Raw genomic sequence first — 25,082 nt, 5'->3', positions numbered from 1 at the left:
AGTGTCTGAAAATGTTTACAAGTAACCAAAAAATTCTTTAAAAAAACAAAATTATGTTAACTGTATTAAGTACATGTTATGTTCAATGAATCAGTCTTTTAAAGTAAAATATCTTTCACCAAAATTATTTAAACATGATGAAAATGTCCCACTCTAAGGAGATATTATCGAAAGTAAATTTCTGTACAATATTATTGTATACTCAAAATTAATTTCTACATCGTAGAAAGAAGTTCTTCACCTTGAACGGTACTTGAGGCAAAGTGAAGTGAAGCTCTTCAGTTAAAAAGTCCTGCTTGTTACCAGTCTGCCATAACATTTTCCCATTTCGGTCCGTCATCAGATACACAGACAGTGTGTACTTGTTTGGTTTTGGAATTTCATAGCTGAGATTCATTGTGTAGTGGACGTCCTCAGTACCACAAAGCTGTGGTGACATCAGTTGCTGTTCTATCTCATTATTCTTAATTTCCACAAAGCAGCAGTTTCTGTAATGGTTGTCTAAACACAAAATAACCCACACCCAGACACGTATGACATGTTACTAGGTAGAATATAAAATTGTTAGCATAAGAGCAAATTTGTTCTTTTAAAGCTACACAATGATCATTAAATGCATCATCCATATCTTGAAGACTTCCCTACCCCACTGTTGGTAAGAAAGTTGGGTGTTAGACACCCACTGTTATCGCAGTATTTATGTGAGGCTGAGGCCCAACTCCTCTCTGACACTGGTTTTCCTTACAAGCCCTCAAAATGCTAAGGGAGCGCCTATAGAACATGTTGATAATTCTCTAGAACACAAAGAGAAACTTTATGATTGCAGTGAGATGACTACACCACTCAATAGATTAAGCTTAGGATAATGACTAGATCGGAAACATCTGCTTATGTCACACATCCGTAAACCATGACTATACTGATGTCTCTTCCATGGCAAAGACTTACTCTTACTTGAGAACACCACCTAAGTAGATGTCTACACACGATACACCTTGACTACAAGACCGTCTACATGACAGATGCTCAGACTTGCTTGTACTTACAGCACAGCCGACTCTCCACTTGTAGTTGTTTGTCCAACCGCAGAAGTCTGTCTTGAAATCACAACTTCCTGTTTTGATGGAGAAGATTAATACAGAAGAAGGGTTTAACCATAATTATTTTATTTAGACCATTTTCATAGTCTGCATAAAAAAATAACTTGGACTGCATGGCTTCCATACTTTTATTTTTTACATTATTTCCTACTGTCTGTACATCATGTTCACTATAACATTTTCTAGCGATGTAGTCTCTTAGGTTCTCGTCTTATCATGTACATTGTGACATCCGCGTTCATTTACAAATACATTATCATTGTAGAACAGGATACACTGTTTTAGTCAAAGTCCTTTAGCAGTCTGTTTCAAATGTATGATATACTTTACACAGAGAAATACAAAAATAATCTACTTTGTGAGTATTATTCAAGAATCTCTCTGCTAGTGTGTTTAAATACTGTACTTATTGTAATTATTATGAGATAGAAATTATGTCGATAAGGAAGAGTAGGGATCGTTGAAGATCTGTTAATTTTTCTCACCTTTGCCTTTACTGTCAAGCCACCGAAAACTTTCACAAGTGCTGAAAATAAATTGATACCATATTCCTCAAGATTCTAGAGCTCTTTTCCTCTCCCTCTGTCTCCCCTCGAGATCAATATATATATATACACTGCTATATACTGTACAATGTTAAATGCTTCCTTGTATATGTGAGCGATAGAAGTTTTGCGTTTGTGTACATCATTATTATAGTGTTCTTTTTTAGAGGCATTGACATCACACAAAGAACATTGAACATTCATCAATCGACACAGTAAGCTGTGTTCGAACCAAGTCCAAAGAAAGAAAGAAAGAAAGAAAGAAAGAAAGAAAGAAAGAAAGAAAGAAAGAAAGAAAGAAAGAAAGAAAAAGTGGAAAGAGAAAATACTCATAGATATACGCAATGACGGGACAATCAAACACAAATGTAGATAACTGTTTTAGAAAAAAGTTCAAGAAACAAAAATCAGATTTCCCGTACCTTTCTCTTGTATAGCACAACACCATCTCAGTGAAGACAAGCAGCAAGAAGACTGAGATCTTCATCATGTTTACACTTGAAAACAAAAACAGTGTCAAGGTCTAATCAAACGTGGGTATAAGTTCACTGCAAGTCTTTGTTTACAGAGACTAAGTAGCTGCTGTTACCACAACAAGATAATGATTAAAAGAATTTGAGAAACACTTGATGTTGCAGCTAAAATATTCCTTCCTGGGAGCCTGTACACGTTCTGCTATTGTCCTTGTTCTTTACAGCGATAACACTATGAAGATCAAACAATGTTAAGAACAGAAGTAAACATGGAAAAAAGTCTTTTAATGGAACCGCAATATCAGAATTCAACTCACAATAAACAGGCGACTGTGTAGACTTGCAGTAGATATCAAGTATGTTGTATGTTGTCTCTGCTCCGTGGAAGAAACCAGGAAGATGTTTACAGTTGACACTGTGTGTTTGTCCGGTTTATAATGTGTTTGCTCTCTGTAATCTGGCTGAACGGACACTTGTGTGGAGCAGAAAGGTCGACTGTCGACAGAATCCTGAACTGGTTTTAGAAACATTTTCAGGAAAATAAAGCACAGTGTGTTTGATGTCAATACAAGCAATGCTCACCACGTGACCAGTCTCTCCAAGCTTCATTTGACCAGGGCATTAATATCGAAAACCATTAAAAGGGGAAGGGTGTTAAATATTAGTAGATTCCAATTGGGAAAAAAACTCACACATACATGGTGGATTTGACTTAAGTATTTATAAAGAGCGTTTATGTATTTAGTAGAGAGCATGAAGCTTACCCTCATCATGTGGAGGATGGCGACCAAGTTGTGTCTTTACCTGGTGTGGTTGTAGATGCCGCCAATAAAAAACACTGAGCAACCGGTTAGTATCGAGGTTCATATCGTTTTTAAGGGAAAGACATCCTGTTAATAGACTTGTTAATAGACTTGTTAATAGACTTGTTAGTGTTGATGTCAAGAGAAAGTCCAGGATCAGGACACACAGTTACCTTGATAGTTCCAGCGCTGTAAACGGCAATGTTGGTGGTGAGTCTTCATGTGTGGACTTGTTGGTACAAAAATTATAAGTACAGGTTTGTAAAAGGCTGAAAACAAAGCTTTGTTTTGATGTACATTCAATAACTTTTCTTTCATTTTGTTTTTCTCTTGTTGTCTCCCTCTATTACACACGCACGCGAACACACGACTTTGCACGGTTTGAGTGGAAGACAAGACGAAGGAAGAGAGTAGTACGGCCTGTAATATAAGATAATGTAAAATAATGTTGACAAGCTGCAATGAAGAACGGATATTTGCCCAGAGCAAAAAGTTTATCTGATGAAAAATTTCGTCCTCGCGTTCATTGGCGAAAAGTCATCAAGCTGGAGGAGGGCAAGCGATGACGCGGAGCTTACTAGTGACCTCGGTCATCAAAACAACTTAAAAGAAGCGTAAGAAATAAATACTTCATGGGATATGTGTCTGTTTGGTAAAGTTTTATACATGGATGTTGTATAGAAATGGCAATTAGTGTCAAATTAAGAAAGGCCTTGATTACTAATGATAAAGTGGGAGTAACTACCATATTTTATATACAGATCTTTGAACACATATCAAACATACACTCACACATTCAGCCCCCTCTCTGTTTCACACACACACATACATAAAGACACACAGAGATATCTTTATATAAATTCTATTTTAGATCTTTAGCTGTGTGTTTTCTGGTAACAGCTAAAAAACAATAACAACTTTAATTGTTAGTTCCTTAAAAACTAATGTTGTATCCTATGATGTAAACAGTAAACATATTTATGCTCATAAATGCTTGGTAACTTTCAATTGAGGGAGGAAAAAATTAATGGTAGCATAAATGAAGAAAATGGATTGAAAGATTTAATAAAGAAGACTTGGAAACAACTACCCAACAGCAGGTAAGAACATGAAAGAATTTCACAGCTTACATGAAAGCTCAGCAGAATACACTTAAACTTCCTAATGTGGTAAAATATAGTTCATGGCATACTTTTTTTGATGGATCAGTTGATGGTATCAATTACTACAATGTCATCTGCGTTGAAATTGTTGTGAATCATTTAATTTTTTCTAAATAAAGTTATATTGACATCTGTTGATGCACTTATCATGGCACATATAATCATCATCATCAATCAATGGGCTGCAAGTCAACAACAAACATGTTTTCTTTGCTTTGGAGAAAAAATCAGCAAGAATTCATTGGAATTTTATCTGGATATGTTTTCGCTACACTTTTCTTCTTCATTACTATAATAATTGTGGCATTTGATTCTCAGTGGCATATCTAATGCGAGCAATCAAGCAGTCAACTGTCAATTGTCTCCCAAACAGGGTACATTCACATGCCATACTGATCTGTAATAATACACACATTTTAAAACATGACATCAGCATAAATATTCCTTTAGGTTTAGTTTTTTGTCATTGTAGAACAGTTTGCAAAGAAAGTAAATAGTAACATTCAGATTTTTATGAATTGATATAAAGTGTAAAATAAATATATAAATATAGATTCAATCTAAACATATAATACTTAAATAGACAAAATAATGTCCGCAAGCAGATATACTTAAAAACAATGTCATCAAAGTAGAGTAGGAAGATCTCCCCGTCAAAGCGATATAGATAAATTCGTCGACGATAGGAATTTCAGAAGAAGACTTCTGTCGGTCACACATTTTAAAACATAGTGTGGACGAATGAATGAGTTTGATTGAAGGATAAGACACTACACCTGTGTGAGTGATGCTCACTCAGTCCCGTGACCGACTGTCTTACAGTCATTTCGCCGGCGAAGATAGAATGTTACAGATGGTTGTAATGGTCCTCAGGAGCTGTGACTAAATGTGGGTTTTTATTGCCGTCACCCTGCCCATCAAATCTGTGGTGCTCCTTGCCCTGCAGATGACTGTAGGTGTCTTCAGTAGCCAAAGTGGAGTATATACCTCCTCCACCTTCACCATGACGACCAAGCTGCTTGTTGACACTGTCATGTGTGTGGTTGTAGACGTCGTCAGCAGGCAACGTTGAGGAGCAGGTACCTCCAGCCGCACCAGGGAGAGTTTCATAAGGAGGATCCTGCACATATTCGTAGTTACCTTGGTCATGTCCAGTTGTCGAGTCCAAGCTGATTTTGTTCTCACGACAAGTCTGTCGTCCTGGGCAGCAAGACATTTGTCAGGACTCAATCCATGAGGATGCTCAGGGTGACAATGTGCAGAGTCTGTGTTCACCACAACACTGTAGGTGGTCACGTGTTCAGGCTCCTGGTGCACAGTGTTGTTCTGAATCGGGTCACGAGTAGGAGTAATCATGACAGAGGTGCTGGATGCTGAAATTTGAACTTAGTTTTCATATTTGATATAATTTCAGGAATTTGGACAATCCTTCTCTTTCTCTTTCTTTTCACACACACACAGAGGAACATACACTCACGCACTTACACACGCGGGCGCGCGCATTAAAGTCGTTGGCAGGACGTACACAGAGCTGTAAAGTCGGAAGGAAGCACAGACGCGGCTTATCAGTGGTTAGTGTCTGCAGCCTGCACTTGTATGGCAGGAACTCGGCAGAAGTGCTGAACACAAATTAAACTTGTATATGACACACGATTTGTCTCTAGTGATATCAGTTCATCTTGTTGCCGGCGGAAAAATCTTTTGCATGTTCGTTGAAGAAGATTCCTACGGCCTCGCTTTGACAGTTGTCACCGGGCTTTAGAGCAAATACTTGCACCTAGTATTCAGACGCACACTACCCAATTATGGTTTCAAAATTAATGATCTTACTGAACCTGATAGCCAGGATGAATAGAAAAAGTAGCAAAACACTTAAAAGAGGAACGGGAAGGCACAAAGTATGTTACCATATGACTAAAGTACGAGTCTATACCTGCAAGGTATGGGTACTCGGGTGGGTGAGCAATGTTGACATCAAGTGGAGGAACGTCACTCGCAGGAACGCTGTCACAGTGATTTGAAAAACAGAAAAAATAGACAGGTTTTTGTTTTTTGATTTTGTTTTTTGCTAAAGTTTTGTCTATTGCTAGTGTGGATATTCGGCAATATTTAAACTTTCAAAGTAAGCTTCTTTTTTTTCTTCGTATCTTTGGAAATACTTCTAGATTAACGTCTGCAAAAATCATTATTCAATTAAAAAAAATCTTACTTCTTTTTGTATTTCTTCTTTTTCTGTCTGAGGAACACGACCACAGTGATAATTAAAAGGATGAGGGCCACAACAACTACTCCCACAACTGTTGCTGTAGTAGTCAGACCATCAGATGATTGTAATGTTGACGTTGTAGTCATCGAATCTTCGTTAACACGAGAACTGAACCAGTTATCACTAGTCGTTGTGTCGGTGTCAGCACAGAAAGAAGTTACATTTTGTGCAGTGGATGTTATTGCTTCGGTCGTTGATAGTCGATGGAATGAAACGTGGAAAATAAGTATCTCTTCATCAACACCCGATTTACCCGGGTAGAAATTTTGGCCTTGAATTGTAATCTGTACAGAAACAGGCAAGAATGGTTTACAAAAATGAATAATTGTGTGACAGTCATCTACCAATCAATTTGTGAAGTGAATAGGACTTCTTCTTACACAAGTGTACTCGAAATAAAGTAAGAAATATTGAGATACAAAAATACTAACTAGAAAATAAGATAAAACTTCATGCAAACTTTAAAACAGCAAACGAGTCGGCATGCACAGTGTGACTGTTGTAAATTATAAAGAAGTATGAGTATATAGAAAGATTAATGTAGTAAGACTATAGTAGAGCTCAAAACAAGACCCTAGGTGAAAAACATTTTTGATAAAACTGAAATTCAAGATGACTTTTAAAATCCAAATGGCTAAGACTGAAATTTTCTACTATTATAAATACATCAAATAAAACTTGCCAAAGGTGTACAAAGGAGTATTGTGATTTTATAGAGAGACATCCTGAAGTAGACCTCAATGTCCCTGCTAGTGGGTAAGAGTACAAAGATGGGAATAACTGTGACAGTTGAGACAATGAAAACATATGGAATCCCCCTAGTATTCAATGCGTGCTGTAACCAAAAGCAAGCAACGCGTCTTGAGTAGTTTTGAGGAACTGAAATATCAAAGTCTGCTCATTACAATGGAAGCTGTGAGTCAGAAGTTTCTAGAGTTGCTTGACTTATCAGCCATGTCAGCATTTTACATGTGTCTTCTAAAGCACAAGAAAAAATGAGCGATACTACAAGTTTGTTAGCAAAAATTCTTGAGAGAAATACTTGCCAGTCTTTGGTCAACTACTGGGATAAATGAGTACTTTACAAGGCTAACCAAAATGACTATTCAACGACAAAATGGGATTCAGCAACATCATCTCGTCCAAAATGCAATCTCAAAAAAGTTGGGTGAAGAATGGTCAGCTGCTCAATGCTCATAAATATGGCTTCAATGTTTATACTTGTTCATTTTCTGCTTATCTATCACTCAGACATGTTCAGTCAACGCACCCAGTCTGGCGAGAAACAGCATAATGAGAATGGTCAACTTTGTCATAAGCATAGAAATAATAGAGATGACCGCTGAACTTTAAGAATCAACTCAGAGGCTGGATAAAGACATCAGCTCGTGAAAAGACAAACTTCACCTTCTGTGGTGTTGTGCATACAGTGATGTTGAGCTCTTTCGTCTTGCTGTTGTCCCTAGTGTCACTCTCCCATAATAACACTCCGCTGTTATTCGTTATCAAGCTCACAGATAACGCATATTTATTTGGTTCTGGAATTTTGTAGTGAAGTTTCATTGTGTAGAACACGCGGTCAGTGTGAGAAAGGTGTGGAGAAGTCAGCTCACAACTATCCTCCTCCACAAAGCAACAGCTTCCTTCCTGTGCTTCTAAACAGATGAAACCGGGCACATCGTCACACACAACACACACACAAACAAAATAAACAATAACAACGCACACTGGACCACGTAAGTACAAACGAAATGTGAGACGGTTAACGTGCAATACAAATCAGGTTATTTTACTGTAACCTCGCTGCAATACTTCTAACAAATAATATACATAATATACTCACTACGCCCGTCACGTTTCCAATTCCTGTTCTTCCAGCCGCAAAAATCTTTGTGAAATCACAAATCCCTGTTTTGTATGGTAAAACAAGAAACTTAATTACTATTTCCATGTTCAGTACTGCATTCAACCATGAACAATTTGGTTTCTTTATTACTAATTATTTTTTTTTACACTATTAAGGGTTGTATGGAATCAAGTGATTTTGGCTAGATTCAAATACAATATTTTTAGACTACATGTCATAAAGTAACGCACTCTATTCTATAATAATAAACAATAAAAAAGACAGGTTTACTGGACCTACCTTTACCTTTAGTTTCAAGCCATTGAAACTCTTCCTGGCAAGTTTTGTCCCTGAAATAATGTCACGTTGTGAGAGATTTGTTGTCTGTTTCTTCTAATTACTGTTCAATGATCTGACGATGACTTTATCATTCTTAACAAACTTTTTATGCAAGGTTATGAAGAGTGTTTTGTATGATCTTGCGTGGATTTTTTTTTAAAAGAGTGTGTAAAATAGATAGCTACTAAAATATGAGAGAGAGGTTGGTACATACACACAAAAATGACACGAATCTCCCTTATTATCTTAATTAAAGAAAAACGAAAACAGTTTCCACATACCTTGAATTATGTTTACCTGCGTTAGAAGTCAAGGCCATGGCAACAAAGAGAGAGAATGTAGCGGCTAAAATCTTCATTTCTTTTGGCAGTTTCAGCATCAAGATCTCGTCACTGAACATAAAACAATAAAATAGTATTGCAGAAGCTGGATGGCAATGGTTTGCTCTAACGAGCAGAATGGGCAACGGTCTTGGGTTAGGTAAGAAGTAACAGCAGTCCTTTGCCAACTGTTAATAACGATGAAATGTGTTCTGTGCACATCACGAACCATGTCACTTTACTGCTGTACATTATTAAGTTTTAAAATGGTGGTTATTTATTTACATACCCACAAGTACCTGCTAGTAAAGTGTGCTTACCACGTTATTCGTCTCACTTAAGTTCGCATTAGAAGTCATTAGTCATGATAAAGTTCTATTATAATCTAATATTATTATTATCACTGACCTGGATAAATGCAGAGTAGCTTTAGTTTTCCCTAGCCTTTTCAAAGGGTGTACTTCACGAGAAACAGACCGTGCTCAGTTTTGCATCAGACTTGCTTCTCTTCTCAGCAAAACAGTTTAACCAGGAAGAAATTTTCAACAGGAACTGTTAGATCTTGATTTAACTACGCCTACGTGCCGGGCGTTTCCTGATGACTAACAGAGAACACAATGTATACTGGTACTGAGGACAGCAGACCACGACATCCACTTGAACATTTCAGTCCTCGACCAGCATTTTCGATGTTTGAGCACTTGCTCGGCACTTGACCATCACACTAAGACCTGTGTACGACGCCAGGCTCACTCGTGATGCTTGGAGAATGAAACAAAGAGGAGGACGTCGCTTTGCGAGTTGAGTTTAAGCAAAAACTTGTCCTGCTGTGGTGTTTACAATCTAGTGTCTCTTACATATATATATAGGCATACCGTAAGTAATCATGGAGCCCAAGCAACTTTCTGGAAATGAAAGTGAAGAAAAGCTAAGCTTGTCGCCTGAAATGATATTTGTTGCGTCTCCACTACCGGACTTATGTACGCAGGCATGGCATGCTCGAGGATTTTAACTGTTTATTATATTTTGTGTGCGCGTGTGTGCTTATTCGCGCCTCACACATAAGTGTTTGCATGTGTATTTTTGTGTGTTTTTGCATGAGCTCGTCTTTTTTATTTTTTATTGTTTTAGTTTTCCTTTTGGCAAAATGTATCTTCTGATTTATGCAGAAGACATATTCATACTTGATGTTAATATTCAAAACTGTTAATTAGAATCTACAGTGAAAAGTAGTACCAGATTATGTTACACTTTTGTTGCCTGAAAAAATAATAATAAACTAAAGATTGAATAAATTATTACACAAGAAGATATGAAAATGTAATCATATACTTTTAATTACTGTTTGGAAGTATGAAAGTGGTAAATAGTTTTTTTTACTTGTCCTAGAACTAGAAATAAGTTGTAATTGCGTAATATCTCAAATTTAGCTTCCTTTTTCTAATAGGAGGCGCAGTGTACTATTTTCAAAAATGTCGGTGAATATTCTTCAAGATCTAAGCCTACACACATCTTTATGAGCAGAATGAGGTCAAAAAGCACAAATATCAGAGGTCTACATGAATATGTTAACGTTGCCAAGTTTACAGCCATCTGTACTGGAGCCATCTGATGTTTTCGACGTTTTGTAGATGATCCTAGATGTCATCGACGTTTTGGGTCCCTGCACCTGGATGACGACGTCTTCTTTGCTCCCCCTCGTCAATGACTTCAGGAGACGTGGGAGTCGGATGGTTTTCCCTTTGTTTGAGTTCACGCTGGCTGCCATAGACTTCTAGGTCTGCTGCCATTGCTGAGCTGAGATCAGTGTCGTCACCTTGCAATGGAACTGTTTCGCTCTTGTCGGCACCTTCATCAGGGTGGCAAATGGGATGAAAGGTGATGGAGTCATCGCGCTTAGAACCCAGTAGACTGATGTCACCAGCGACGTGTCTAGGAATACTTCTGAAGGTGACTTGTTGAAAGGAATTCGTCATTGACCTTTCATTCACATTGCTGAAAAAAGTCAAACAAACGACTAAAGATCACCACGCTCATATTAAAGGCTGAAAAGTGTGTTGCTGAGCACGTACGTTTGAGATTAATCATGTGGGGTAAATTTGTAGCTTAAGGTTGACACATTGGTACCTGACCCACGTCAAATCACAAACATTGGATTAGGATATATTGCGAGAATGTTTGTTAGCCTTACTGATGTTGCCTGCGTTTCTGGCGAATTCCGACGATGAGAAAGATGAAGACGACGGCGGTGGCTGTAATGGCAAAAGCTATGATTGCTACTGTTGAAGGACTTAATAAAAGATCTCTTGATCTTTGTAGGGAGTCATATTTTGCTGTAGAAGAAAAATACATTCATGTAAGTGTCGTTACCTTTTCAAATATTTCAAACAACACGTTCATTTTCCTATGCTTAATAATCACTCATTCTTTCCTCGATCTGTGTTAATGTCATTTTTTAAATCACATTCATTCGGTCATAATTTATAACGATTCTTGAAAAAAACCCAGCTTTTTCATTTGTACTACTCAGGCAAGAGCCCTCTATCTCTAGAAACGAAATACACAAATATATATATATATCTCAGAATTAATGGAACATCCAGTGACACCATTTTAATGCAACATATCACAAAATATCCAAAGTATAAACACTAGTATAATTTAAACTAATTGTACATAACTGATACATTATCAAAGTAAAGAAACTATAGTTTACCAATTAAGCCAGAAGGCCTCACTTGGGAAGTTGTCCCAAAATTGTTTGCGAGCTGAGGGGAAGCTGAGGACGAGTTAGCTGATGTCACTTGGCTGGAAAGAGTTGTCTTTGTTGTATTTTCTTCTCTTGTACCTTTTGTCGGTGCTGCAATGTTTGTTGTCGACAGCTGTTTTGATGTTGTTGACTTATTCATTTTGTTTCGATTGTATTCTCTTTCTTGTTTTTCTCCTTCAATGCTTGCCTAGATTTCTTTTTTGTCTATGCAATAAAGTAGCAAAAGAATTAGGCAAACACTCAAACATTTTGGTTACCATGTTAGTCTACTCTTGCCTACTTAATTAACGAACACTTGTCCTTTAATTATATTTTTTTTTACATTAAAATCTTACAAAAACATCAAATTTTCCTTTAAATTGTCTGGTTGAAGTTACCAAGATACTACTTCCCAAATCATCATCATCATCATCATCATCATCATCATCATCAACAACAACATCAACAACAGCGTCAAGCCTTCTATCCAAATAATAGATCTATGATGAGAAATTATAGGCTTTGTAAGTTTACTCTTCTGTGGTATCTGTACTGTTGTCCAGCAATCTTCTGTTGGAAAAAAATGTCTTGTTTAGCTCGAGTACTTACCAGCGTACAAGAGATCCAGCGATGTCTCCTGTAGATTATTTTTAAATAAACGGCAATAATGAGATTCGTCTAACCTTTCAGTTTGTAAACTTTTTCGAAGACGATTTGTTATACCTTGACTTGATTGCGAGCGTTGTCAGCTACAATATAAGCTTCTTGTTACACGTGTATCAGCGGATATAAGCGCTTATCATGGTGGATTGGAGCCTGAGATCTGAAACGGGAATGTCGCCGACATGTCAAACATTACCCATGATCCTCGGACCACTACGACACATCCGGCCACGAGCACATCCTGGCACTTAGACCCGAAAATAGATTCACGCTTGGTGGGATTACAGTGCATGACACCACGAACTCCATGATCACACTGGTTGTTCGGTGACAGGAACAGGTGAATACAATATTTGTCGATATTTACGTGAAAACAGCGAATTTTTAGAGGTTAGAAGGTCGATGGGAGCATTTAATGACGACGAATGTTATCGGTGTAACTGTAGTTGTATCGAGACCATTAAACAATTGTAGCCGTCAGGAAGAAATCAGTTACATAGTCTCAGTCAGCAATGTTACAAGTATTTTCTTAATTAATACTTTTAACAGTTTCGCAGTAAACAATTCAAACTATCGTGACAGTGTAGATCATGGAGTACTTTGATTTAGACGAGACTATGACAAGACAGCAGCTTGTGGCGAACATACAGATAGATCTGTAGCTGTGTCTTTGATTTCTTAGTCCCTTCCATGCCACTGGAATATTTCAGCGACTGTGCACCATGAGCTCCACTTTGTGAATTAGAATATTGGATGCCCCACCACAAACACACACTTTAATAACCGACCACATAAACTCACACCGAATCATTTCAGTTCAAATGCTTTACTATTAAAAAATAACAGAATTATAAACATTCTGGACAAAGTTATATTTACATCAAAACTTTTCATCGCCGTTTAACCTTTTTTATACCTTCACGTCTATTAACAAATACGTATCACACTTATACAAAAAGACGCACACATGTAACAGTTTACAACTAACTGTCTGTAGATTATGATTAACAACATTTAATTTTGTGTCTAAGTATTTTTAACCCTTTAAGATAGTGAGTCGTAGAGGGGCTTAATTGTTGGAGAAGCTAGAAATATATTCATTCTTACCATAGAATTGCTTGTCTAATGTTTATGCGCTGAAGGAGAAAATTTTATTTTGCAGACCACCTGTAACATTGTGCAGTTAGAATGTTTGCTATTAGTTTGAGTTCTAATGATAATGCACAGAAGCCTGATACTACCTTTCAACGGAGCTAAAGGTGTGAAAAGTTGACTCTGAACACTACCATTCATTAGAATAACTTTATATAATTGATTCAACAGGAAAAGGAAAGATTTAATTAGATTTTTAAAATATTTAGAACTCGCTTATACACAGGTGTAGCAAACAGACGCCTAGATAGGTACAACAAATACATTCCATGAAAAAGACTGCGATGCTAGCATCCAGACTGTCTGAAAAAAATTATTGAAATGGAATAGCATGGATTGTGATGATCCATCAGTCATATTGTTTATGTACCGTTACAGGCATTATGTTTTCATAATTCGTTCTAGAAGACGGAGGAGTATCAAGTCTTTGTGATTTTGTCGGGTCATGATCAGTACAGACAGGCGCAGTGTTAGTAATACATGAGTTCTGCACGTGATCATAGGTGTCTGGTAAAGACAATATTGTGCATTGGGTACCTCCATCCTGACGAGGCCGACAAAGTCTGTTATACTCCCCTGGGTCCTCACTTTGAAGATGATCGTAGTTGTTAACGAATTCTACATCTGAACGCAAGATAGTTCCACATCCGTCCTCACTACGGAGTCGGTTGTATTCATCTGAGTCGTTGTTCTGAATATTACCGTAAATAACATCGACAGCCGACGCCGACTGTACGTCTTCCACACCTACATCCTGATGACGTAGTCCACTACAGTCGTCAGGGAAGTCAGAAGGTGTGGACATGGGTGGCTCTCGACGTGTTCAGGGTGGCGCACGTTGCAATAAACTGCTACATCTGATGCTGTTGCTGAAGTGAGTGCAGCATCCTGACCTTGACAGGGAGCAGTGCTGCACGTGCCGGCACCGCCATCTACCTGGCACTCCAGCTCAAAGTAAGCCTCGTCATCTTGATTGGGATTCAACTGATGGTTGTCGATGTCAACATTCACTGAAGTAGTACCGTAGGCGGGTTTCACAGTGCAGTTTGCTGATGACTGTTTGTACTCACTGATGAAAGAAAAGCAAGTAAAACAAATCAAAATAGAAAGCGAATATTACCTTAAAGAAAATCCTGGTTAAGTCATAACGTAGTCAGCGCTCTGCCTATAACAGAAATTCTTATTTCATATAAATAACAGAAATTTTTATTTCATTTAAACCTTTCTTAACACGTAGGACTCACAAGTTAAGGCTGTTTTAAAGGCAAACACTAGCACTTGCATGATAACGTTATCATTAAGTACGCTGTCTTAATTATTCGTTAATGAAGGACATATTGATACACCAGCCAGACTCAGGATATTGGCTTAAACTATCTGTAGAGCAAAAGTCAGAATTAGCCTCACTGATGTTTCCTTTTTCTGCGTCTTCTGATAATAAGGAGAATGAAGACAACGACTGCTGTAAAAGCTGTGACGGCAACACCTATACCTGCCATCGTCCCGGCTTTCAAAGCAGTTGTGGTTTCACTTGCATCTCCCTCAGACACACAATTCTCTGCGTGGAAAAGGTGTTATTGGCATAAATGTTATTACCTTTCTTATCTATTGAGTCATGGTGTCACTTTGCTCATGGTTCGCACAACAAAGGATAAAAAGGTAAACAAAATGCATACACCTGAACTCTATTGTAGAAACATAAAAAAGGTAAAGGTCATCCCCTAACCTTTTCAGGTCGTTAGGGAGTTAGGTATTAGAAACCTCACTTTTTTCGTGGCCAGCTTTACGTGAGGGCGGTGCCCATCACCTCTTCATCGCTGCTTTGTCTTCCCCAAACATCTATGGAGTCAGGTACCCATTCCAGCCAGCTGGATCAGCTGGGGGAAGTTTGCTGCGCTAATCGGGCATTGAACCAGTGCGCTCTCAGTTCCGATGCCAGCGCTCTAACCCCTCAGCTATCCTCCTCCCCTTACATGTCTTACCTGAAATTTGCTTCCCGGCTTTTGCTAGAAACGACTGTCCTTATGGCGCTGCAAATAATTATTTGAGACAACAATCAGGCTAACAGAAGGAAAAATAGGGGCTGACGACAGGCACGATGACAATATAGTAAGTTTAACAGAGATGAAAACCATCATCTGCTTTGTACAGACCACCCAAACCACCAGACAGTTACTAAAACCTTTTTATCGACAACAAACTGTAGGGACCTGGGAACTCTTTGCAGATGACTGACAGTTTATTTCTAGAGCTAGCCTTCAAGCACGAAAAAGATCAGGCGAAAGAAAACAGCAGCAACTATTTGAGGAACTCTGTACTATATGGCTAGCTTAAGGTTACGATCTAATATTGAGAAAACAATCACCCACAATAAGTCGGTTAGACCGTCAATGCTGTTGATGCTGCGTCCACCTGAACAGGACTCGACCCTGACTTCCTGAGCCGTGTCTCCTCTCTTGACACGTTGCACTGGAGGCGATGCTGCTGCTTGCCTTGCAGTAGTCACGTGTTTAACCACAGGTGTGACCGAGGCTCCGCAAGCAACGCACGCATGACCGACACCTCAGGAATGAACTCAAAATCACCAACGACTTCAAAATCAGAAGCAGGTTGAAAAGTCTGTACGATAGCGTTTGTAGGCTCGATGCACATGCATGTTCACGTTGTCCGAATAATTCTCCTCTAATTCGCATCTTTGCACCACTAACCAGTTAAAATTTATGCCGAAAAAAGGTGTCGTTTGGGAGACGATAGGTACACCTGACACCATCAAAGCGGCGAAAGATGATAGAGTTCGGACATGTTACACGGCACAACGTTGTAAGACGGTTACTAATGATAACTTATACATATGATAAATGTACATAAGCTTATACAGCATATTTACCAGAATGTATATTAATCAGAAAGTGAGTGAGACAAGCATTTTCAATGCGACATAACAAAAAAGATGAGATTTATCGAATACGAATATGGTATATACAGGTAGTCCTCGGGTTACGACGGTCTCGAGTTACGTCGTTTCGTGGTTACGACGCTGTAAATGAAGCTCTTTCCGAGTTGCGAGGTTTAGCGGCGTAAGTCGAACTGTACGTGCGCCTCATTCCATGTGCGGCGGAAGTCATAGAGTCCAGTACAGTACTGTGAAAGTGGAAGTCATAAGCAATCTGAGAAGAGGGAAACAGCAACAGAAATTGGCAGGTCATTAGGACTTAGTCGTTCGACTGTCGCTACGATTATCAAGGATAAAGATCGCATCCTTGAACACGTGACAAGATCTGCTCCTATGAAAGCGACAGTGATAACAAAGCGTACTGTACTGCACAATACTTTACTGTACTTATGTTTATTGATAATCATGTAGGGTACTGTGTTAGGATAGGTGTTTGGATAAGTTAAGTGTTTGCAGTACTGTACTGTTATTATGGTACAGTACTGTATGAACGTATGATCCGACTTGCGTCGAAATTCGGTTTACGACGCCGCGTTAAGAACGGATCCCCGTCGTAAGTCGAGGACTACCTGTACATGTATAGACTAAACGTGATACTTGTTAATATTATCAAAAGAGGAAACAATTTACCAGTGGAAATGGACGTGTTCATAGGTAAAGAAGTCCTCACAACATTAGTTGAGTGAACAGAAGTTGAAGTAGCGCTTGTAGATGTTACTCGAATGGAAAGTGGTGTCATCGCTGTTGTCCTTAAGGTTGTCGTTCTTTGTGTAGTTGTCGTCCTTTTTGTAGTCGTTACTACTGCTTTAATCGTCGATGGCTTTTTTGATGTTGTTGATATCCTAATACTTGTTTTTGTTGGTTTAGCTGAGGTTCTTGAACGCCATGGATTGCCGCTTTTTTTCGTCCATGCAATAGAGTATTAGAGGGTTAGGCACACAAACATTTTCGTGTATTTGAGACTTAAGGACAATGTTACTGGAATAGTTCGTGTTTGCCTGATTGATTCACTTCCAACCCCTTCTCCCTCCATTTTGTCTCAATGATTTTTGAAGTCACAAAGAGAATTAACCACTTTTTTCAAATCGCTACGTGTTTTTTTATACTGATTTCAAAATTTTGAAAGGGTAGCCACGTCAATCTGCAACACCCTACAGACATCACCACACAGAAAGGGGTCCAAACCCTTTGACTTATCTCTTTCTTTCTCCTCGACACTGTGGAATAGCCAAGCTTTAATCTAACAGCTAAGTTTATATCCGACCTGCCTTTTCCCCAGCTCCCTCACCAGGGCCTAGCTATTTACAATCTTCACTATAAAGGGTACTGACCTCTTTATAAACTTCATGTAAACAAAATATACGTACTTTGGCCTCCACCCCAATGTAATGCAGCAAAGAAATGCCACGATGCAGATGTTGGTCAGGTTCACAATCTTCATGATGCTACGAGGTTCTCTTTAAAATATTTCTGAGAAAGTTCACGTGTCTCTAGTACCTGGATTAAAAAATCTGAAAATCATTTTAGAATCCACTGCAGTAAACTCACATTTTTCAAAAACTAACACATACGAGGAAAGTTTGTAGTTTTAGGATTTGTGAGCTGTAGATTGACCACACCTACACACACAAAGGTAAATACACACGGAATTACACACAGAGATACACACAAGCCCTCTTTTACACAAACATTTTCTCACACTTACATGCTCGCTCACACACACACACACACACAACTAAACAGATGATCAAATAGCTTGGAAATATCCCCAATAAGAAGTCGATCTGATTATACAGGAATATAGCTAGAGAGCTGATATTGCTGTTAACGTGGTAATCATCAAGAAAGCTTACAGTCACCTTACCAAACCGTTATTTTTACATTTTGATATCAACCCTGTACTAACTGCACAGTTAGCATTTTGTTTGGCTGTCTAAATGTACCTCTGAAACACAAAAATATAATTATTATTGCACCAAGGCTTACTAGTACTTACCAGCTCACAGAAGACTCAGATTATTAGACAGATTGACAGCAAGCGTCCTCTAGCCTTTGGTTGGTGACACTCGAGGAAGACACTCGATCCAGACACGGAAGTTTTCGAAGACAGTTTCCTGCTCATCAACTGTGTTGTGACAGGGTCTTTGGCCTCGGTTAATGTACTTGGTCTGCACATGTGTACAAGGCAAGAGTCACGGTTGACTGAGATCTGATCAACCAGCTTTTTCCTCTCCGGAGGACTGAGTATTGTCATCTACACAAGCTCTCACAACGTGTTCAAAAGACAGGGAACTGTTTTGTTGCCTTGAAGTTGTGATTTAAGGTACAGAAGAGATTTGATACTCACCTAATCAGACCAGTCAGAAAAAGCTGACACGACAGGTTATTCAGGTTGACGACCGTTGGATTTTGAGGCAACGCGGTTTGGTTCTTTCCTTCCGGGTAGGATCCAGGCCGGGGTAGATTACCCACCTCCCACCTGTTGTACCTGTGATATAGGGGGCCCTTTAGGGGTTGCTTTTGGGGGCGATTTTGTTTATTTTATCCACAAGCCTCTGTAATTTTATTCTCACGCCCCATTTCCAGAAAGGTTTTTGCTGACGACACTCACCTCTGTTTCCATGACTTAGGCGGGAGCTCGCTGCCTTTCAGTCTTCAGTAGCAAGCATCTTAGAAATGAAGTTTTGATCGTCGAAAATAAACTAAAACTTGAAGATAAAAAGACAGGTCTACTGCTCCATGAAAGTCACACTACCAGACTCCATGCCTATATACAATACAATACAATACAATACAATACAATACAATACAATACAATACAATACAATACAATACAATACAATACAATACAATACAATACAATTTTATTGATCCCGGGGGACATTCACAAAAGTGTTCGTATTAGCAACAATATATACACATGATATAAAGACATGATATAAATGTATATGTTGAAATAGTGTGTGTGTCTCTCTCACAATCACACACATTCCTAGCAAAAGATGATACAGTGGGTGACCACAGGCCACCTCAGTCTAGTACAAGATGACGGCCAGTAGACTTTACCAAGTGGAATAAATAAGTTGTGGTGACGATTGGTTCTTCAGACAGACATCCCGTATCTACAACCAGACTACAAGAGCGAAAACTCACTTATCAACACATGATCAGAAACACAGAGGATGCATGATGACTTCCTGAGGATTTGCTGGTAACAAATGGCGGCTAAATCCCTCTGCGTGGTTCCGGTGATCTTGAAACAAATATTAACAAGGGAGACAAAACTGTTCCTTTTTCCTAGGGACAGGCCGTAGAACCAAGAGATAAAAGAAAAAGTGATGAAAATTTCAATGAAGGACTGATAAAAACGAGGGAGGATGACAGAGCTGACAGAGAAAAATCTGAGTTTCCATAGGAGGTACAGTCGTTGTTGGCTCTGACGGGGAATCATGACAGTGTTAATGTCACATTAAAGCTTGTTATCAAAGACAGTACCTAGACATTTGTAAGACGACTACCTCGATGTCATCATCATGGATAATACTGATGAACCTCAGGCCTGTTCGTCCGAAAGTCAAAAATCATTTCCTTAGTCTTTGAGGCATTCAAGACAAGAAAGGGTTGGTCACACCAGCGAACAAAGAGCTCCACTGTGAACATGTTCACTATCATACAAAAGAGACAGCAAGACCGTGTCATCAGCAAACTTTACAAGAAATTTCCTATCTTTAGTGCCTCTACAACTGTTAGTGTAAGTATGTACAGTAGTTGAGACAAGCAGCAGCCGTGAGGGGGACCTGTACATGTGACAACAGCATCTGAAAGACGACCGTTAACAGAAACTTTCTGTTGTCTGTTTGTTAAAAAGTCCAGGATCCAGAAAGTTGGTGCACGAAGGGCAAAGACATTGCTAATGTTTACAATTACAACTGGATCCTCCTGTGCACACACCCACTCACCCACTTTGCTCACACTCTCACACATGTACTTTAGTTTCCACTGGCGTTCACACTGACAGTATAGTCACATAGTCACATAGTCACATGTACAGACTGAAAGTGTTATTATTAAGGTAGCTATGTTGAGAACGATGCAATACAATTATATATATAGCTCATTCTCTCTCTCTCTCTCTCTCTCATACAATTCAAGAAAAACGTCTCTGGCAAACAGAAACACTTTTAAAAGAAGTTACTTGCACACATTGAATTCAGCGTCTGTTAAAATTCACTTGATTTCTGTAGACTTGTAAGTTTGTGCTAGGTAAATAAATCCCTTCTGAAGTGTCTGGGACGTAAATCACAGCTCAGCCATTGCACACAGGGTGAGTATCAGACGACCAGCTGCCCAGTTCTCCTGACACACACACATAGTCCTGTAGTGTAGAGCACTTGGGTGACCTGGATGTGTGACTGTCACCCCACTTGACGTCCACTCTACTACACCACTGTCTCACATCCGCTGCTACGAGCAATGGACGACAACAGCGATGACGAGGATGATTCGACTACAGGCGACAACAACTACAGCGATACCGTCGATGGAGTCACACCAACCACCCTCTGACATCAGCTGCTGACGGATGGAACGACAGAGGCGACGATACAACTGTTACAAATGCTGGTTTGACTTGCTGTTTACCTTTGTTTATTCTGTGCCAGAAACACCAATACAACTTTGTTTTCTTCTTACAGTCAGTGAGTATCAGCAGAATAACACCAGTCTCCCCCCTAGCCCTGTCTAACTGCCCACGTGACTTCTCAAAGTCCGGTGCAACCGAACTCTGTAGCTCTTGTCATCACCATGAAGTTGTCGGAAGTCGATAATCCTGACGTCAGTCATGCTACATCTAACAAATGGCTCCACTCTGCTGGTGACCACAGGGCGTCGAGAAAAACCCACGACCTACTGACCTCAGTCATCACAAATCTCTCCGACCCCTACATCGGGCGAGAGCGATAAAAATAGATAACACCCTCACCCTCTCTCGGTGAACCTAGTAACCTGTACATGCGCTGGGTTCGAGCCTTGGCTTGAAACAAATTGTATTTGCTGACTGCATTAAATAAACAAATCTGGGACAGTTGTTTGTACACCTTATTTATACAGAAGAGTAATAATTTTGAATGAGCGAGTACTTTATGGTTTTCTAAGTTAAAAAAATAATGTGAAGTTTTCTTCCATGCTTTAATTCTGTAAATAGGTTTTTAAATTATAATTACAGTAATCATAATAATACCTGATCCGTCCAGTGGTATGGTATTTGGTTTACCAGTGATTATATTCTGGCTCTTCGAACATGAACCTAAAACAATTAATTCTGAGTAAGGGAACACAATAAAGTTATTTTACATACACAAAACTAAACATCCAAGAGATATCAAGTTTAACATCTATATTGACCAAAAGAATCGGATTTATCCCAGGAGAAAGCTTTTGGAAACCCGTGGACTGCAAGAAACGAACAATTCTTTTCTCATACAACTACAGGACTAGTGTTTGCTTCCTATAACAAGAAATAGGATTCCACTTTATCCACTTTATGGCAAGATCCTTTATTTCATATCACATTCAAAGGGAAGAGATTCAGTACCCGGCCCAGAATTATAAGAATAGACAAGATCCTCTTAAACAGGCTAGGAGTGTATTTAAAGTTCCTAATTAAAACGTAGTGTGATTAGAGTAGCATAACGACAGATTATAATTGTCAAAGATTAATCACTTTAACTTCTGAGGCTCACCCTTGCTGTAAATATGTGTGAACATTAAGTTGTCCCATATAGAATGTTCCTGTCATAAATAATTCACACAATTCTTCAATGTCTATTTTTTAAGGTGGAGTTTTTGCGAAATTTTGGTATTTTTGTGTTTATTGTTTGTGTCCAGATATTTGTATTCATCGTTAGAATCACATTGCGTAAACTTGAATTCCTTCATAATAATTACGATTACAAAATTGTAAAATTATAATCTAACCTGTCGTTTGGAAAGGTACATACAGTTAACCTTATGTATTCGTAATTTCTACAACTATTGCTATGACTGAACTAACAAGAGGTCATATTGCTGGATCTACTGCAAACCTTCAGGTATGGATGGAAAATTCTCTAAACGCTGTGATATAGCTCTATTCTTCATCTGAAGGCGGAAATCGCAGAAATAGGTTTGTAAATCTTCACATGGCACGTCTGTCAGGTAGCCGGCCAGACCATACTGCCTCGTGTTAAGGACCACTTTACCTGTATTCTCGTATGTGGTCGGTACATTGTCTGTAAAAATAAATTGAACATGTGATGACGATGAGTAGCTAAGAGGTAAATAACGGTCAGAGGTTTCCAGATTAGTGTTTCTATTTCTTAACTGTAAGCAATGTTTGAAATCTCTCTACCGCTTTAACCAAATGTTTTGAGATAACATTTTTAGCCTCATCCAGTCGTTGATGTTTTAGCCTTCAAGTCCTAAGACAGAGACGCAGGTTGTGAGAAAGAACGAAGAAGAAGAGAAAAACTTAAAAGAAAAAGAAATCATCTACGTACCATACCAACTGGCTATATACACATGTCCACTGGTAGTCCCTTGTTTGTAGCGTCCTAAGGTGGAGACAATGAGACGATTGTTTGTCAGGTCACTGTCCAGAGGACACCAGAAGTGTAACAGGCCGGTAGTGGAGTTGTAACCCAGGTAATGGTCTGTATGTGAACAGAGTGACTTCATGTACCTGATTGTCTGAATGCTTTACAGTTAAACTCAGTACACAGTTTACATAGCTTTGTGATATAAAGCTGACTCACCTTGTGATGCTGACAGTACTATAAAAGTACACAGAACAGACAGGAGCGCCTGGAAGAACTTGCTTAGTCTGACAAGCATGTTGTCATGACACTGAAACACTCCAGTCATTGCGACAAGACAGAGACGATGAAATCACATGTAAAGTTTCTGCCGCACAGACTACACCACAAGGACTGAACTAACAAGAGCTAATGTGGTGACTAGCTGTCATGACGAGGATGATCCAAGCCTCCCAAATACATTCCATATTTCCATCATGATTTCTTAACCAAGCAAGACGAAAGGTATATACAGATTTACACAGATATCAGTGTTTTACTTTGGTAACTTGTGATATCGCCAAAGAATTCCAAACATAGAGCTGTTAAAGTCTCTACTCACACACGTATTTCAGTCACAGGCTCAACTAAAAAAAAATTTGACTGCTTGAAACCTGTTGTTAATACAATCTGTGATGGCATCGTTTTCTGTCAAATTTTAAATGCACACGAAAAAGCAGACCTATTATCGCCACACCAAGTTCTGTCGAGGACAAGTGTGCTGTGTGCGCTGATGACTTCGTTGGGTCAACGAAAATCTGTGACAGGCTGAGTGTCCCAGTCACAAACATGACCCTAAGACAGGGATGTAAATATTGTGTAGCTGTATCATATCAAAAACATAGTTTCAGTTCCATACTGTGAATAACGATTGACATATTAATTAATATTTTAATAATATTTCCTGGTTCTGTTTAGCGTCTGTTCAGAAAGCTTCGTGAGGGTGCACATCTAAGATCGTATAACTCTGTTCTTTGATTAACCTTTCTCAAACTTGCACGTAGCATGTATATACATATAATAGTAAGCACCACAAAAGCAGGATAAAATTTCGTCCTACAATTAAATTAATCTTCACAGAATGGCAGTATCTGGACACTATCAGGTTTATCAGGTGTCGATCCTCTGGAAAACGTCAAATCCGGAGGAAAAAATTTATTCGTCATCGTGTCAGTAAAACGTTTTGCCAACGAGGATATTTGTATGCATCAAAAAGCAGTTTCAATATAGGAAAATATTTTAATGTTAATGTAGCAACATTGTTGAACACATATGGACTTGTGGTTGACAGTGATGTCAATGTGAAAGTGAATCTAGAACACTATTCTTCTGAGGCCAATCTGTTAAAATTTATCTGGTCTTTAGTAACATCATAGTACCACACGTGTCATGTTTAAATTTAAAGAAGACATTAACCTTTAAGATATATAAACGGTCAAACTGTAGGACGCAGGGAGCGTGCAAGTTACAGGTACCACCACCGGATACAATTTTGTTGGTATGTATAATTATTGCATGCATTCGAATTTTGGATAAGACAGTCAAAGTTGCCGTCTCTAGGTTGGATCTTCAGACATGTGTGGCCCTTGCCATGGCAACCGCTTAATGACACGTGCGGCGTCTTGAGTTACCTGCAGCCCGACTCCCAGCGCTCACCTGTGTCCTCCTTGTGTCATCATCGCTGATCCGACACTTTCCGACTGGGACTTGTCTCCCTTTTTCCCAAAGTGTGGCCTCACTTTAACCCGGACACCTACCTCACTGAGTGTCGTTAGTGATGTTTCAGTCTGTTTGTCCATACATGGGGCTAGAGAGTCTCACGACAATTCCACAATGGAGGATGCTCAATACATTCTCTTTCCTTTTGTTATGCGAATAAACAAAACTTGAATTGAGAGTGGATGAGAGAGATAACCTATATACATTGTACTTTTAATAGTTTATTTTAAATGCTGATTCATAATTTATAAAGAGATTATCTAGGTTAATAGTAGTTTACGAGCTGAAATATTTGATATTTTTATTCATGAAGTAATGCAGATTAGTTAGTGGTTTTGAAATCACTACGCAGAGATTTATGAAATATTCATGTACTTCGG

The 25,082-nt window shown here is 38.8% G+C and overlaps 3 protein-coding genes across 17 annotated transcripts in view; all 3 read right to left on the bottom strand.

Moving 5' to 3' along the window:
* Positions 1–4,857, bottom strand: part of LOC112559049 — a 33,506-nt gene extending 28,649 nt beyond the window's left edge. For 2 of the 6 annotated variants that reach the window (XR_003098273.1, XR_003098274.1), the window contains exons 1-5: positions 2,436–4,857; positions 2,068–2,142; positions 1,586–1,626; positions 1,047–1,114; positions 242–501 (exon numbers count right to left, since the gene is read on the bottom strand). The gene's annotated coding sequence lies outside the window, so the exon portion shown is untranslated. The remainder of the gene's footprint in view (positions 1–241; positions 502–1,046; positions 1,115–1,585; positions 1,627–2,067; positions 2,143–2,435) is intronic. The other 4 variants (XM_025229900.1, XM_025229901.1, XM_025229914.1 and 1 more) reach the window with 3 other exon arrangements.
* Positions 4,850–10,017, bottom strand: LOC112559050. Of its 2 annotated transcripts, none has more exons than XM_025229915.1 (8): positions 9,264–10,017; positions 8,817–8,927; positions 8,497–8,546; positions 8,194–8,258; positions 7,758–8,005; positions 6,294–6,634; positions 6,018–6,088; positions 4,850–5,457 (listed from the first exon to the last, which is right to left on the bottom strand). In XM_025229915.1, the coding sequence occupies exons 5-8, from the start codon at positions 7,911–7,913 to the stop codon at positions 4,967–4,969; spliced, it is 1,059 nt and encodes a 352-aa protein (XP_025085700.1). In that variant the 5' UTR covers positions 7,914–8,005; positions 8,194–8,258; positions 8,497–8,546; positions 8,817–8,927; positions 9,264–10,017; the 3' UTR covers positions 4,850–4,966. The 2 variants fall into 2 exon arrangements, with proteins under 2 accessions (XP_025085700.1, XP_025085701.1); XM_025229916.1 differs by having other exon boundaries at positions 8,503–8,546.
* Positions 10,018–10,174: 157 nt separating this feature from the next.
* LOC112560164 lies at positions 10,175–23,716 on the bottom strand. Of its 9 annotated transcripts, none has more exons than XR_003098483.1 (13): positions 23,164–23,716; positions 22,909–23,061; positions 22,456–22,641; positions 21,612–21,677; positions 18,720–18,860; positions 18,369–18,540; positions 17,740–17,883; positions 17,003–17,268; positions 14,827–14,977; positions 12,214–14,488; positions 11,572–11,829; positions 11,047–11,188; positions 10,175–10,850 (listed from the first exon to the last, which is right to left on the bottom strand). XR_003098483.1 is itself a non-coding variant. In XM_025231796.1 (4 exons), the coding sequence occupies exons 2-4, from the start codon at positions 11,762–11,764 to the stop codon at positions 10,493–10,495; spliced, it is 693 nt and encodes a 230-aa protein (XP_025087581.1). In that variant the 5' UTR covers positions 11,765–11,829; positions 12,288–12,613; the 3' UTR covers positions 10,175–10,492. The 9 variants fall into 9 exon arrangements, 2 of the variants coding, with proteins under 2 accessions (XP_025087581.1, XP_025087580.1); XR_003098482.1 differs by having other exon boundaries at positions 17,740–17,869; XR_003098488.1 differs by having other exon boundaries at positions 11,572–11,820; positions 17,740–17,869.
* Positions 23,717–25,082: the final 1,366 nt, after the last annotated feature.

This window comes from Pomacea canaliculata, linkage group LG3, assembly GCF_003073045.1.
Source record: "Pomacea canaliculata isolate SZHN2017 linkage group LG3, ASM307304v1, whole genome shotgun sequence".
NCBI classification, from domain to species: domain Eukaryota; kingdom Metazoa; phylum Mollusca; class Gastropoda; order Architaenioglossa; family Ampullariidae; genus Pomacea; species Pomacea canaliculata.
Note: the sequence above shows the minus strand (reverse complement) of the source record. Positions and strands in the feature narration are given on the sequence as shown.

Bases quoted from the DNA above. Each gene is read 5' to 3' on its own strand.
- LOC112559050 (XM_025229915.1), bottom strand. From the start codon at position 7,913: ATGAAACTTCACTACAAAATTCCAGAACCAAATAAATATGCGTTATCT. The intron at 6,635-7,757 runs GTGAAGTTTGTC...GTTTCTGTACAG, and splicing joins TATGCACAACACCACAGAAG to ATTACAATTCAAGGCCAAAA. The intron at 6,089-6,293 runs GTAAGATTTTTT...TCACTGTGACAG, and splicing joins AAGAAGAAATACAAAAAGAA to CGTTCCTGCGAGTGACGTTC.
- LOC112560164 (XM_025231796.1), bottom strand. From the start codon at position 11,764: ATGAATAAGTCAACAACATCAAAACAGCTGTCGACAACAAACATTGCA. The intron at 11,189-11,571 runs GTAAACTATAGT...TTTCTTCTACAG, and splicing joins GAGGCCTTCTGGCTTAATTG to CAAAATATGACTCCCTACAA. The intron at 10,851-11,046 runs GTAAGGCTAACA...GACTTTTTTCAG, and splicing joins CAGAAACGCAGGCAACATCA to CAATGTGAATGAAAGGTCAA.